Source organism: Oncorhynchus tshawytscha, linkage group LG10 (assembly GCF_018296145.1).
Source record: "Oncorhynchus tshawytscha isolate Ot180627B linkage group LG10, Otsh_v2.0, whole genome shotgun sequence".
In the NCBI taxonomy this organism is placed as follows: domain Eukaryota; kingdom Metazoa; phylum Chordata; class Actinopteri; order Salmoniformes; family Salmonidae; genus Oncorhynchus; species Oncorhynchus tshawytscha.
This window is the reverse complement of record NC_056438.1, coordinates 58,497,831-58,513,318: the sequence shown is the minus strand read 5'-3', so window position 1 is coordinate 58,513,318 and position 15,488 is coordinate 58,497,831. Positions and strand designations below refer to the sequence as shown.

Sequence of the window (15,488 nt, the reverse complement as noted above, 5' to 3'; positions counted from 1 at the left end):
TTCCATTGATCATCTTTGAGATATTTCTACAACTTGATTGGAGTCTACCTGTGGGAAATTCAATTGATTGGACATTAATTTGGAAAGGCACACACGTCTATATAAGATCCCACATTTGACAGTGAATGTCAGAGCAAAAACAAAGCCATGAGGTCGAAGGAATTGTCCGTAGACCCCCGAGAAAGGATTGTGTCGAGGTACAGATCTGGGAAAGGGTATGAAAAAATGTCTGCAGCATTGAAGGTCCCCAGAACATAGTGGCCTACATCATTATTAAATGGAAGAAGTTTGGAACCACCAATACTCTTCCTAGAGCTGGCCGCTCGACCACACAATCAGGGGGAAAGGACCTTGGTCAGGTAGGTGACCAAGAACCCGATGGTCCCTCTGACAGAGCTCTAGAGTTCCTCTGTGGAGATGGGTAAACCTTCCAGAAGGACAACCATCTCTGCAGCACTCCACCAATCAGGCCTTTATGGTAGAGTGGCCAGATGTAAGACACTCCTCAGTAAAAGGCACATGACAGCCCACTTGAAGTTTGTCAAAAGGCACCTAAATACTCTCAGACCATGAGAAACAAGATTCTCTGGTCTGATGAAATCGAGATTGAACTCTTTGGCCTGAATGCCAAGCGTCACGTCTGGAGGAAACCTGGCACCACCATTTTTCAGCTGCAGGGACTAGGAGTCTCATCAGCAAAGATGAACGGAGCAAAGTACAGAGAGGTCCTTGATGAAAACCTGCTCCAGAGTGCTCAGGACCTCGGACTGGGGCCCTAAGCACACACAGCCAAGACAACGCAGGAGTGGCTGCGGGACATGTCTCTGAATGTCCTTGAGTGGCTCAGCCAGAGCCCGGACTTGAACATCTCTGGAGAGACCTGAAAATGGCTGTGCAGCAACGCTCCACATCCAACCTGACAGAGCTTGAGAGGATCTGCAGAGAAGAATGGGAGAAACTCCCTAAATACAGGTGTGCCAAGCTTGTAGTGTCATACCCAAGAAGACTGGAGGCTGTAATCGCTGCCTAAGGTGCTTCAACAAAGTATTGAGTAAAGGGTCTGAATACTTAAATGTGAATGTGATATTTACAGCAAAAAAAGTCTAAAAACCTGTTTTTGCTTTGTCATTATTGGGTACTGTGTGTATATTGATGAGGAAGAAATAAAATATACTAGGGTCTGAATACTTCCTGAATGCACTGTATGTTGCAGGGATAGTGCTATCAACTCATCACAACCAAACCACAACTGTTGTAACCCATTTTCAGCACTTGTTCTCTTGAGCAAAAACAAGAAAAACAACTTTGGTTACACCTGTGTAAATTCTGTACGTCCCAGTTAGTGTTTCCATATGGTTCCAGGTCAACAGTACCTGTATAACATATTGTATAAAGCACCCTAAGACTGTCACTCTGCCTGACTTTATTGCCCTGTTACAGAGAGCATACTCAAGGTTGCTTGCTTTTTCATAGTCCTTCGAGCCAGATAGCAACAATTGTCTTGGAACACATAGAATATAAAGCCTTGTCAGAGCCCTCCTCTCACCTCTCTCTGCCAGCGGGGGTTGATGGTGTTACAGACGATGCTGGAGCGTTTCTCCTGGCCGTGGTGTGGCAGTGCTGGAAAGATGCTGTTCCTGCCGGGATGGATGGCGATCTTCAGGTAGGGGTCAGGGTTGAAGAACATCCCTTTCTTCAGCCCCGTGGCGTGGAAATCTACCAGAGACGATAAGAGTATAGAGGAGGAGACGATGAGGATAAACGGCTTTAAAATTACACCTTTAACGGCTTAAGAAAATCCCATACTTCTGACAAAGAAGAGAAGAGTGCAGTCAGCAGGAATGTCCTTGAGAAAGAGACTGTTCCTTTTAGCTCTGCAAATCAATTCGGTTCAATATCCTGTGTTGCCACAGTATGCTGTACTTCTACAATAGTAGTAGTATGTTCTACTATAGCAGAGCAGAGACAGAATTACTCACCCTGAAAAATAGGTCTAGACAGAATTATTATTTTGCATAGCGTTGCATTTAACTTGAACTTCTCTCCAACTCTGCTCTGTAATATTTGTGACAGCCATGTCATACAGTAGCATAGCCTCCCAGTGATCTGGGACCAGACAGGGACTACTACAGTCAGTATGTTTGTTCAGTATTTGTAAGCCTGTGTTGATCAAAGCTGAAGACGAAAGGGGAAGAGCTGCTGTCTGAAATCCCATCTGCCTCCCCCTGACATCTCCCGTGCAGCCGTGGGGGGAGAGAATCGTTTGGATACACGACTGAGCAAGCTGTCACACCCACCTTTCATCTGCACTACCTCACTGTGAATCAGGTGGAACTGGATCATGCCTCTACTGCTGCTGCTGCTGCATCCCTCAGTTAGGAATCCGACTCAACTCAGGACTGTCGGAAACACTTAGCACAATAGACTCACTGTGCTTTTCCTACGATGAGTCAGCATGTTAGGATGTTTTTGTGACATTTCTACAGATGTGATGTATTTCTTCATGCAGCGTTTGGGAATGAAACAGCCGCATTTAAGTATGGAAGTGTTAGGAGAAAGGAATCCTTTTCATCACTGTCATGTAAGTGTGGGTTTGTCGATATTTCTCTAATTGCTAGCATTCTGTATCATGCCAGTTGGCACAGAACATTCCTTCCTGTAATGCACATGATGTACTCCAGATGGATGATAGTACTGTATCTGAATCCTGGGATGAGTTGCTATGGAGACACAAGCTGTGTGTTGCCCTTTGCCACAGTAATGCTGGCACGTGTGCTGGCCCAACCCTGTAGAGACGCGTTGCCAAGGTAACGTGGTGGTAGGGGGGGGGGGGCATGCTCACCTGAGAGGGAGAAGCTAATGAGTCTTCTGCTGCCTGTGCTCTGGGGGACTTCTTCATTTGTGACGGGCTTAAACACCTACACAGAGAGAGGGTGAGAAAGAGAGAGCGAAAGAAAGAGCGGGTTAGAGAGAGATAGAGAGGGTTAGAGAGAGAGAGAGAGAGAGAGAGGGTTAGAGAGAGAGAGAGGGTTAGAGAGAGAGAGAGAGAGAGAGAGAGAGAGGGGTTAGAGAGAGAGAGAGAGCGAGAGAGAGAGAGAGAGAGAGGGTTAGAGAGAGGGAGAGGGTTAGAGAGAGAGAGAGAGAGGGTTAGAGAGAGAGAGAGAGAGAGTTCCTCCTCCACAGGTGTAAGCCTGCCTAAGGATCTTTATAGCAGGCAGGTGGATTTGTGGAAAATAGCCACTGAGAGATGATGGAGGGCCACTGAGAGATGATGGAGGGCCACTGAGAGATGATGGAGGGCCACTGAGAGATGGAGGGCCACTGAGAGATGGGGGTGGAGGATAAGGGTCATATGCAAACGCACGCACACACACCATCACAGCAGTAACAATACAATGGCATTTTGACAGGCTGTGGCATTGATGTGTTTCTCTGAGATTGTTCCTCTGGGTGGGATCTCTAGGAGGACAAGTGAGTAGTCATTATAGCAGTTTGGGGGTATGTAGGCTGTGGGGGCAGGGCCTGCATAGGCCTGGGCTAATGCATTTCACTCCCTGGCTGCAGTGGGCCTCCAGCAGACAGCTGGAGGGCTCACAGGGGACCTCTACTACAGTATACTCCACAGGGACAACACAAGGACATTATCTGATTCCCCTCTCTGTTCACCTCTGGCTGTGGCGTATCTGTCTGTCTATCTCTCAGACTGCTGTCTGTCTGTGTGTGATCTCTCTCAAGACAGGCAATGTCTACCAGCCAATAAGCATATAATAATTTACACTTAGCACCACTTTCAATTTCAGGATTTTCTTTTCCAGTCAATGAGAAAAGAAGGGTAACCAATCTAATGGATTGCTAAACCCATTATATCTGCCCTTTAAATCACGTCTGATAACCCCTAGTAATCCAGGTAACACTGGACAACAGATGACATTCTAACCCCTTTCTGGAACAGTCAGGATTTTTCTTCTTACTTTTCTTACCACTCTAGGCTCTAGTGATAAGCTTCAACCCAGACAATGGAAAAATATATCCTTTAGATGGAAAGACATACAGTAGATCTGTTGTAATTCACCATCTCTTCCCTTCAGTGCCCCTTGAGAAGCCCATATGAACATATAGAGCCCATGTACAGTAGCACTAATACCAGGCTGGGACTAAGTAGTCCTACATGCTCACCGGAACTGAGGGGTTCTTCACAGTCAAACTGGGGGTGGTGGCTCGCAGGGCCCCGCTCACACCATGGTAGTATTTAAAACAGATCTTGGTCTCCACTGAGAGGAAAGAAGAGACAGAGGACAGAAGAGAGGACAGAAGTTAGTTTAAGAACAGGAGAGAGATTGTCCTATCTTTTTAGAATGACCTACTGTTTGCATTATACACTATTTCTCTGTTTATTGGCACCTTTATCAGGTTTCACAGTTGGAAAGCTCTCAAAAACAGACCAGAGACACACCAGCGTGACCTAAGAAAGCTGTTGTGAGCAGCATGCCAATAAACTGGGGGAGAGAGAGCAGACGGTCCTCAGCTACATGGTTATTAGCAGCGGAGCCTGACACAGAGAGATAATACTATCCCTTTAATTACACAGAGAGATAATACTATCAATTTAATTACACAGAGATAAGAATCTCAGTGGCTGCTTTCCAAGCTGCTAATCTACTGTGGTAGCTAAATGGAGATGCTTGAGAATCAACACCATTGAGCCTACAGGGTGGCACACAGGCACCAGCGAATGGTATTGGCCAAAAGATTGATTGCTGTCTCTGCCTGGCCGGTTCCCTTCTCTCCACTGGGATTCTCTGCCTCTAACCCTATTACGGGGGCTGAGTCACTGGCATACTGGTGCTCTTCCATGCCGTCCCTAGGAGGGGTGCGTCACTTGAGTGTGTTGAGTCACTGACGTGATCTTCCTGTCTGGGTTGGCACACCCCCTCAGGTTCGTTTCGTGGGCTATACTCAGCCTTGTCTCAGGGTAGTAGGTTAGCCTAGTGGTTAGAGCGTTGGACTAGTAACCGAAAGGTTGCAAGTTCAAACCCTTGAGCTGACAAGGTACAAATCTATCGTTCTGCCCCTGAATAGGTAGTTAACCCACTGTTCCTAAAACGTCATTGAAAATAAGAGTTTGTTCTTAACTGACTTGCCTAATTAAATAAAGGTAAAATAATTAAAAAAAATAGGTTGGTGATGTGGGGGCTGTGCCTTGGCAAAGTGGGTGATGTTATATCCTGCCTGTTTGGGTATTTATGCTACAGTAGTTTATGTGTCGGGGGGCAAGGTGAGTCTTTTATATCTGGAGCATTTCTCATGTTTTATCCGATGTCCTGTGTGAATTTAAGTATGCTCTCTCTAATTCTCTCTCTTTCTCTTTCTTTTTCTCTCAGAGGACCTGAGCCCTAGGACCATGCCTCAGGACTACCTGGCATGATGACTCCTTGCTGTCCCCAGTCCACCTGGTCATGCTGCTCCTCCAGTTTCAACTGTTCTGCCTGCGGCTATGGAACCCTGACCCGTTCACTGGATGTGCTACCTTGTCCCGGACCTGCTGTTTTGGACTCTCTCTACCGCACCTGCTGTCTCTAACTCTGAATTTTCGGCTATGAAAAGCCAACTGACATTTACTGCTGAGGTGCTGACCTGTTGCACCCTCTATATCCACTGTGATTATTTTTAACTGACCCCGCTGGTCATCTATGAACATTTTAATATCTTGGCCATGTTCTGTTATAATCTCCACCCGGCACAGCCAGAAGAGGACTGGCCACCCCTCTGAGCCTGGTTCCTCTCTAGGTTTCTTCATAGGTTCTGGCCTTTCTAGGGAGTTTTTCTTAGCCACCGTACTTCTACATCTGCATTGCTTGCTGTTTGGGGTTTAAGGCTGGGTTTCTTTTATATCGGCTGATGTAAAAAGGGCTTTATAAATAAATGTGATTGATTGATTGATAGATATCTGATTCTTGCGAATGAGCTGTCCCTACTGATGAGGTGGGAGGAGCTCTTTGAGGGATGAGTCTTACTTTAGGTAAATAAACAATAAGCAGTGTTAGCTAAATCACCCACAGATGACAACGTATTACTTTAGCAGAACCAGATGAGAGGAGGATAGCACTATGGTAGTTACTCATAGCTGCACTTTGTGTCTAAGCAGGGCTGTCCACACCGGGGCCTACTGTACTATACAGTTAGTGTCGGTTCTCTAGTCTAAAGGAACTAATGGGATCATTTGGCTGTATAAATTATGTCAATTATTTTATTTATGGGAATCTCTTCCAAATAGACTTGCTTTAATCTGTACAGAGTAAGAAGGATTTGTGATTCTAAAGGGAAATCCTGAAACTTATGGAAGTCTGAAGATACAAAATGGTCACAATGGTAATGAGAAACAAAATAGTTATGAGATAGTTTCAGTGTTACAGTGGGGCAAAAAAGTATTTAGTCAGCCACCAATTGTGCAAGTTCTCCCACTTAAAAAGATGAGAGAGGCCTGTAATTTTCATCATAGGTACACTTCAACTATGACAGTCAAAATGAGGGAAAAACATCCAGAAAATCACATTGTAGGATTTTTAATACTTATTTGCAAATTATGGTGGAAAATAAGTATTTGGTCACCTACAAACAAGCAAGATTTCTGGCTCTCACAGACTTGTAACTTCTTCTTTAAGAGGCTCCTCTGTCCTCCACTCGTTACCTGTATTAATGGCACCTGTTTGAACTTGTTATCAGTATAAAAGATACCTGTCCACAACCTCAAACAGTCACACTCCAAACTCCACTATGGCCAAGACCAAAGAGCTGTCAAAGGACACCAGAAACAAAATTGTAGACCTGCACCAGGCTGGGAAGACTGAATCTGCAATAGGTAAGCAGCTTGGTTTGAAGAAATCAACTGTGGGAGCAATTATTAGGAAATGGAAGACATACAAGACCACTGATAATCTCCCTCGATCTGGGGCTCCACGCAAGATCTCACCCCGTGGGGTCAAAATGATCACAAGAACGGTGAGCAAAAATCCCAGAACCACACGGGGGGGACCTAGTGAATGACCTGCAGAGAGCTGGGACCAAAGTAACAAAGCCTACCATCAGTAACACACTATGCTGCAAGGGACTCAAATCCTGCAGTGCCAGACGTGTCCCCCTACCTAAGCCAGTACATGTCCAGGCCCATCTGAAGTTTGCTAGAGAGCATTTGGAGGATCCAGAAGAAGATTGGGAGAATGTCATACGGTCAGATCAAACCAAAATATAACTTTTTAGTAAAAACTCAGCTCTTTGTGTTTGGAGGACAAAGAATGCTGAATTGCATCCAAAGAACACCATACCTACTGTGAAGCATGGGGGTGGGAACATGCTTTGGGGCTGTTTATCTGCAAAGGGACCAGGACGACTGATCCGTGTAAAGGAAAGAATGAATGGGGCCATGTATTGTGAGATTTTGAGTGAAAACCTCTTTCCATCAGCAAGGGCATTGAAGATGAAACGTGGCTGGGTCTTTCAGCATGACAATGATCCCAAACACACCGCCCGGGCAACGAAGGAGTGGCTTCGTAAGAAGCATTTCAAGGTCCTGGAGTGGCCTAGCCAGTCTCCAGATCTCAACCCCATAGAAAATCTTTGGAGGGAGTTGAAAGTCCATGTTGCCCAGCAACAGCCCCAAAACATCAATGCTCTAGAGGAGATCTGCATGGAGGAATGGGCCAAAATACCAGCAACAGTGTGTGAAAACCTTGTGAAGACTTACAGAAAACGTTTGACCTCTGTCATTGCCAACAAAGGGTATATAACAAAGTATTGAGATAAACTTTTGTTATTGACCAAATACTTATTTTCCACCATAGTTTGCAAATAAATTCATAAAAAATCCTACAATGTGATTTTCTGGATTTTTTCTTCTTATTTTGTCTGTCATAGTTGAAGTGTACCTATGATGAAAATTACAGGCCTCTCTCATCTTTTTAAGTGGGAGAACTTGCACAATTGGTGGCTGACTAAATACTTTTTTGCCCCACTGTATGTAAAGATTTACAATATGCACTGACGAAGCAGTGTCCTGTTCTGAGTGGCAGATGCTACATCCGTTATAAAACAGCTCTCTCAGTGTGTGGGGGATGTAGTGTACTGTAATGTAGCTGGTTTTGGATGTATTTCCAGAAATGCACTTACGCTCCACAAAATAGGAGTTGGCCTCAATTTTCCACACTATCTGGCCCTTGTGCGAACCATTCACTCCGCGGCTCTTGTAGTCTAGAAAGTTCTCAGACGAAACTTCTTCTGAGAGAGTCGAAAGGGAGGGAGGTGAAGGTGAGATACAAAGTCCCATTACAGTATCACACAAGCATTGTCAGTTCCCTGTGGATACGTAACATTAACTGTCTGAGCACCACAACACCACCTACAGATAACCTCAAATGATAAGGGAAGGCAGACTGGACATGACCTGACCTTGCTCTCTGTGTAGTGTACATACAGTCCCTTTCAAATACTGTAGACTTGAATGAACACATTCTAGTTCTTGTCCTACACACCTATTCCTCTTCCCCAAAAGCTAACTCCAAAGAAGATCACATGCAGTATGTGTAACAGCTTACAAGATTTGAAATAAGCTGCTCTTCATCTCACTGTCTCTAGCTGCCTCACTATCATCTACTATTACGTATTGCTTTGGTCCCTTCTATGAAAATCCCTGTTATGGCAGTGCTCACCGATGAGGTACATGCCAATCCAGTCCCCAGCGTCCACCTCCTCCTTGATGTCCCAGCAGATGAGGATGTCCTGGGTCTGACCGATGGCATAGAGCGAGGTGCTGACGGTGAGCGTTGAACGGCTGTGTGATGTCACCAGGTCTGTGTCGCTGGTCGAGCGGTGCATAGTTGCCACGACCTCAGGAAAGCCGTTCTGGAAGTTGACGTTCGGGAACTGCTCGGGATTGTAGCTGTGGCGGATCGGGTGCTTACAGCGCCGGCGGTTCTGGGACGAACGTGACGGGGATGCCATTGCTGCTCGTCCAAGTCCGAGAAACCTGTTCTGGTACAAGTTCTGGAGAAGAGGAGAGGAAAGAAGGAGATAAACTGTGAATGGGGAGGATGGAGAGCTAGTACTGGAGAGAGATTTTTAGGAGGCCAAATATTAGCATTGCTATTTCTGCGTTTTTGAGATACAATCAAAACTTTAATCGCCATCTTTAAGAACATTGCAGGTGTGTTTTTCTGTTGGTTTATTCTGGCAGACTAAGAGGTAGGGATTTGTACCATCCTGCAGAGAAAGTGGAGCTATAGTGGGAATATTACCAGCAGGAAATATAATCCTAAAATCTTTCGGAAGTTTCTCCACTATGTATCAATAACTTCTGAGTGGGAGGAGAGAGACAACAATGCCTAGTTAGTGAAGAGGGAGCAGCACAGTGCTATGAGTGAGGAACACTCCAAGGTCCTGTCCTGCTCAGACTGTTCAGAGGTGACTGAGTGTGCTGCCTCTCTCATATGTTTACATTGCCAAAACAATAAAATAATGAACAGTAAACATTATACACTAAGTTCCAAAGGAATGGAGAGTGTTCAAAACAGTCTGAATGGATTTAATGAAGCCTATGGATTGAGTAGAATATAATATAACTTTATTGCGCCAAGGATGCATGTAGTTACATGTAGTTAATACCAAGCATGAGATTCCCACATTGTAGCCTGTACATTGAATGTATTCACATATCATGTACTCTACCTTAGCAAATAAAGGTGCAGTTCAGGTATGAACGTCTGTGAGACGTTCCTTTACAGTCATATCCAATACCAGGAGTATCAAACTCCAGTATTTGATGCTGTGTCTGCATGTATCTATTACAGTCATACCAGCAGCGCAAGAAGTGGGGGGGGCATAATATATATAAAAAAAATTATCCAGTCGGATAAACACTCCAAATAGCCTTCGACTGCTTGGTGGCATCCGCATGGTCCTAAAGCACATCGTTGCTTTGTTTTTTATAATATTCCAATGATAATACTGGGGGGGCACAAAAATGCCATTTCAGAAAGTGAAAGTTGCACCCCTAAATTATACACTTCAACAGTGTTTACCAACCCTGCCCATGGGACAGCAATGGTTACACATTATAACTACGCAATAGACTAGAAACATGATTTAACTAGTTAAAGGCTGATTTGTAACTGATATACACAGAAACAGAATTCAAAAACAGTACACTATACTTCCTATGCATTATGTAAATACTCTAAAACCGGTTCATCTCAATATCTACTTTCCTCCATCTGCACTGATCTGAGGACACAGGATTGGTGTAGTATTTAATCAAATGAGAGACTTAATTTCAACTAGGATAGAATGTGAAAGGTTTTATTGAAAGAAGTTATCCAAGTGTTATAAATACATAATACATGCATTATAAACATTATAATTGTAATCTTATATTATAAATAGAAGTTCAATCTGTTGTTCAATGCACATCTGGTGTGCATGATAAACACAGAGGAATAAAGAGGAGATGAGGAGAGAGGTGTGAGAAAAAGTGTAGAAGACAGAAAGGAAAAGAGGAGCAGGGATGACAGCATATGATTCATGAATTACAGTGCGACTAAATGTAATATTCTCTCAGTTCATCACAATTGTATAATAGTGTCTCCCGTGGTGTCTCCCCAGTTGGCCCGAGCGGGTGAGGTGGCGATGATGGGACTGGGGGTTGGCATCCTCTCTCACATCAAGACATACCTGTAGACGAGAGACAGATATAGCATGTTTAAGCATTGTGTTTTTTTTATTCTAACACTGTCAGTCATCATAATCATCAGGAGGTGAAATGCAAAACTGACCTTGGATCATTAACTCTGGGATTACTACATCTCTAGCTGCATTTCAGTGTAAAGCATCTATTTAATAATACTTCCTGTTGACCCGACCAAGTGACCTCTCACCTCTGATCATACTGTGCCCTCTATGTAGCCAGTTCAGATGCGGTAGGGGTTCACCGACACAGCTGATATAACCTAGAGGATTTAGGCAGAAGGGGGGAAGAGGGAGGAAGTGAAGGAGAGAGACGGTTATTGAGAAAATAAGGTAGTTGAAGAGACAGTATTCAACAGGAATCTGTGTGTCGTCTCACCCGTTGTCCACACTAAGTGGCTGAAAAGTACTTTATACTGAAAAACATACAGACACACGATGACAAACAATATATTGTTTTCTACGTTATTTTCTACATAAATAGAAATAATGACCATGTCTTACTATTCTCCATGGTTGGCCCTCTTGCCTGTTCTTTGAAGGTGGAAGGAGCCACAGTTATACACCTGAGCCTACTTACTGCACAACACAATCCATCAATCAGATTGATACACGAGTGTGTAGCTGGGGGTTATAGAGTGTCTAATTGTTCTTCTATTTCAATATGGGTGACTCTTAAAGGAGCCTGTTCTATTTTTGTACAGACATTACCCTTACCTAAACTGTGAATTGAATAAATGCAGTTGGCATAGCGAAGTAAATGGAAGAATACACTTATTGCAATGTGGATGGCTCTTAAGAGTCTTTGGTTGTGCATAGTCTAGTCTTTGGTGTTGCCAAGGAACAGCACCCTCATCGAAGAAGTAGGAGGTGAAGATCTCCCGCACACGGATTGCCTCCTGTGCTGCGTTGTTAGCGCCCATCCTTGAAAAATCCTGCAGATCCCCTCCTGGTCCTCATCTACATCCTCATGAAGTTCTGCAGGACACAGGTAGGCAGTCCCAGATGGCCCTGGTAACCAAATCGTTTTGAAGGAATCTCCAGTTGCAAGGTATCTGTAGGAATATGGAAGATAGTCAATATTAGACTTTGACATCCCCAGGTCATTGTGGATTTCTAAAGTATAATATATCTTATAACAAACCATGATAACATTGGATAGACAGATGCATGTGCACACACATGGGCATGTGTAGCAAACAATAGCAGGATCATATCAAGGATAGCATCACAAATAATAATACAGTTGAAGTCTGAAGTTTACATACACCTGAGCCAAATACATTTAAACTCCGTTTTTCACAATTGCTGCCATTTAATCATAGTAAAAATTCCCTGTCTTAGGTCAGTTAGGATCACCACTTTATTTTAAGAATGTGAAATGTCAGAATAAAAGTAGAGAGAAAGATTTATTTCAGTCACATTCCCAGTGGGTCAGAAGTTTACATATACTCAATTAGTATTTGGTAGCATTGCCTTTAAATTATTTAACTTGGGTCAAACATTTTGGGTAGCCTTCCACAAGCTTCCCATAATAAGTTGGGAGAATTTCGTCTCATTCCTCCTGACAGAGCTGGTGTAACGGAGTCGGGTTTGTAGGCCTCCTTGCTCATTCACGCTTTTTCAGTTCTGCCCACAAATTTTCTATGGGATTGAGGTCAGGGCTTTGTGTTGGCCAATCCAATACCTTGACTTTGTTGTCCTTAAGCCATTTTGCCACAACTTTGGAAGTATGCTTGCGGTCATTGTCCATTTAGAAGACCCATTTGTGACCAAGCTTTAACTTCCTGACTGATGTCTTGAGATGTTGCTTCAATATATCCACATACTTTTCTTGCCTCATTATGCCATCTATTTTGTGATGTGCACCAGTCCCTCCTGCAGCAAAGCACTCCCACAACATGATGCTGCCACCCCCGTGCTTCATGGTTGGGATGGTGTTCTCCGGCTTGCAAGCCTCCCCCTTTTTCATGAAAACATAACGATGGCCATTATGGCTAAACAGTTCTACTTTTGTTTCATTAGACCAGAGGACTCCAAAAAGTACGATCTTTGTCCCCATGTGCAGTTGCAAACCGTAGTCTGGCTTTTTTATGGTGGTTTTGGAGCAGTGGCTTCTACCTTCCTTGCTGAGCGGCCTTTCAGGTTATGTTGATACAGGACTCGTTTTACTGTGGATATAGATACTTTTGTACCTGTTTCCTCCAGCATCTTCACAAGGTCCTTTGCTGTTGTTCTGGGATTGATTTGCACGTTCATCTCTAGGAGACAGAGCGTGTCTCTTTCCTAAGCGGTATGACAGCTGCGTGGTCCCATGGTGTTTATACTTGCGTACTATTGTTTGTACAGATGAATGTGGTACCTTCAGGTGTTTGGAAACTGTTCCCAAGGATGAACCAGACTTGTGGAGGTCTACAATTTTTTATCTGAGGTCTAGGCTGATTTATTTTGATTTTCCCATGATGTCAAGCAAAGAGGCACTGAGTGTGAAGGTAGGCCTTGAAATACATGTACAGGTGCACCTCCAATTGACTCAAATGATGTCAATTAGCCTATCAGAAGCTCCTAAAGCCATGACATAATTTTATGGAATTGTCCAAGCTGTTTAAAGGCAGCTTGGAAATTTAGCGTATGTAAACTTAGTGTATGTAAACATACACAGTCAATTTAGTGTATGTAAACTTCTGACCCACTGGTATTGTGATACAGAAAATTACAAGTGAAATTATCTGTCTGTAAACAATTGTTGGAAAGATTACTTGTGTCATGCACAAAGTATGTGTCCTAACCGACTTGCCAAAACTATAGTTTGTTAACAAGAAATTTGTGGTGGTTGAAAAACAAGTTTTAATGACTCCAACCTAAGTATATGCAAACTTCCGACTTCAACTGTACATAAATACCACTTGAAGCTTGATGATGAGTTGATCATTTGAATCCGCTCTGTAGTGCTAAGCTAAAAACTAAAATGTGCACCCCTCTAAGTCCCCAGGACCAGGACTGAGAACCACTGCTCTTCATTGGGACCTCTTCATCTGCAGACAGGCTTTCAAAGCTCTCTGTATCTGAGGACATAAAACATTGCAATAAACAGACTTCATTTTACTCAAATTAGACAACACTGAATATTATGTTACTATATCTCTGTTCTCACTTCTAGGGACTGGAACTACACAAAAGTACCTGCCCTATCCAGAATAGCCTACTCTCTCACTTTGACAATTGGGGCTGCTGTCCTTTCACCCTTCTCAATGGCTGTTACCTAGCTACCTACAAATGCATTTGGAGTTTGTTTTTACAATGATAAATACATCAAGACACCTAGCTAAAATTAAGTTAGGTAGCTGGTGATATTTAATTAACTTAGCTACACAGTATGTAAAGTTGGCTAGATAGCTAACCGCTACGTTAGCAGTTCATTTGAGTTAGCCTGCACTATAGCTAGTTAGCTAATAATACATTGTTTAAAAAGCACATTTTTTTTACTGTATTTACTTACTTGAATAGGTTCTCCCAGCCATGTGGACGATTGGAAACAGGACAGCAAAGTTTGTTTGTCACCAGAGCGGTTTAGAGCATATTACTATTTACCTGTGAATAAATTCATGAAATAAAGAATGGATTAAACTATTTACCAACCAGACCTTCATACAAACTTGCTATGCTGAATTCTTGACGCACAGTCGAACGTGCTGCTATATGCTGCCAGCACACCCACAAGTGAGCCACTCTGGGCGGCCGGAGTGGCAAGCGGCACAGAGTACTAATGTACACAAGCTATTATTGTTATTTTATTGTGTTACTAGTTCGTTTTTTTTTTTTTTTGCTCATCTTTTGTTACTTTTTAATTCTGCATTGCTGGGAAAGGGCTCGTAAGTAAGTATTTCACAGTAAAGTCTACACCTGTTGTCTTTGTGTGACAAATACAATTTTATTTGATGTAGGCTAAATTTGGACTCAGGATCAGGAGTGTCGAAATATGATTTCTTTCAGCATCTGAGAGCATCTTGAGAGAATGCTAATGCACACTTAGATAGGTTCTGTAGATGTGTTATCTTATCAGCATCATAAAAGCTGATAGTATTTCAATCACATCAAATATGCATTCATGCCAAACTGAAATATTATCAGAAACATGTTGGGTTGTTTTCACAGCTTTCTATTTTCTTACAAATGGTCAAACTGATGTCATTTGGAAATGTTCCACAGAAAAACTCCAGTATTTCTGTTCTTGCATTTTCTCCCCATTTCCTAAACGTCTTTGCTATGTGAAAGAAGCAGAGATGACAAACAAAACTTTACCAATGTCAACTAGATTGAAGCATTCCTTCTATCAATTTATGGCATTATTCTGGTGAGCAAGGGTTTATTTAGTGTTCTAGGGCAACATATAATGACAGAAGAGAAGCTCCATATACAGCATCTAATTATAGACAAGTTGACAGCCATCTCTGACTGTAGCCTATGGCGCATTTTCTATATTAGCGCGTTAGGGTCGGGTGCAGGCCTCAGATTTTCACTTTATCACATACAGGAAAATATTCAGACCCCTTAACTTTTTCCACATTTTGTTACCTTACAGCCTTAATTACAAAGCAAAAACAGGTTTAGACAATTTTGGAAATATATTAAAAATAAAAACAGAAATACCTTATTTACATGTATTCAGACCCTTTGCTATGAGAGTCGAAATTGAGCTCCGCTGCATCCTGTTTCCATTCATCATCCTTGAGATGTTTCTACAACTTGATTGGAGT

At 43.0% G+C, this 15,488-nt stretch overlaps 1 protein-coding gene and 1 long non-coding RNA gene across 2 annotated transcripts in view; both read right to left on the bottom strand.

The window, feature by feature from the left end:
• LOC112260525 (E3 ubiquitin-protein ligase HECW1-like) overlaps nucleotides 1-15,488 on the bottom strand; it is a 61,186-nt gene that overhangs the window by 40,305 nt on the left and 5,393 nt on the right. The window contains exons 2-6 of the mRNA XM_024435701.2: nucleotides 8,703-9,036; nucleotides 8,164-8,271; nucleotides 4,177-4,271; nucleotides 2,843-2,918; nucleotides 1,547-1,716 (exon numbers count right to left, since the gene is read on the bottom strand). Of these exons, the coding sequence (XP_024291469.1) occupies nucleotides 1,547-1,716; nucleotides 2,843-2,918; nucleotides 4,177-4,271; nucleotides 8,164-8,271; nucleotides 8,703-9,036 (783 nt within the window). The remainder of the gene's footprint in view (nucleotides 1-1,546; nucleotides 1,717-2,842; nucleotides 2,919-4,176; nucleotides 4,272-8,163; nucleotides 8,272-8,702; nucleotides 9,037-15,488) is intronic.
• Nucleotides 10,347-14,094, bottom strand: LOC121847480. Its single transcript, XR_006084335.1, has 3 exons — nucleotides 13,635-14,094; nucleotides 10,923-11,786; nucleotides 10,347-10,719 (listed from the first exon to the last, which is right to left on the bottom strand). It is a non-coding gene; the product is annotated as an uncharacterized LOC121847480 (long non-coding RNA).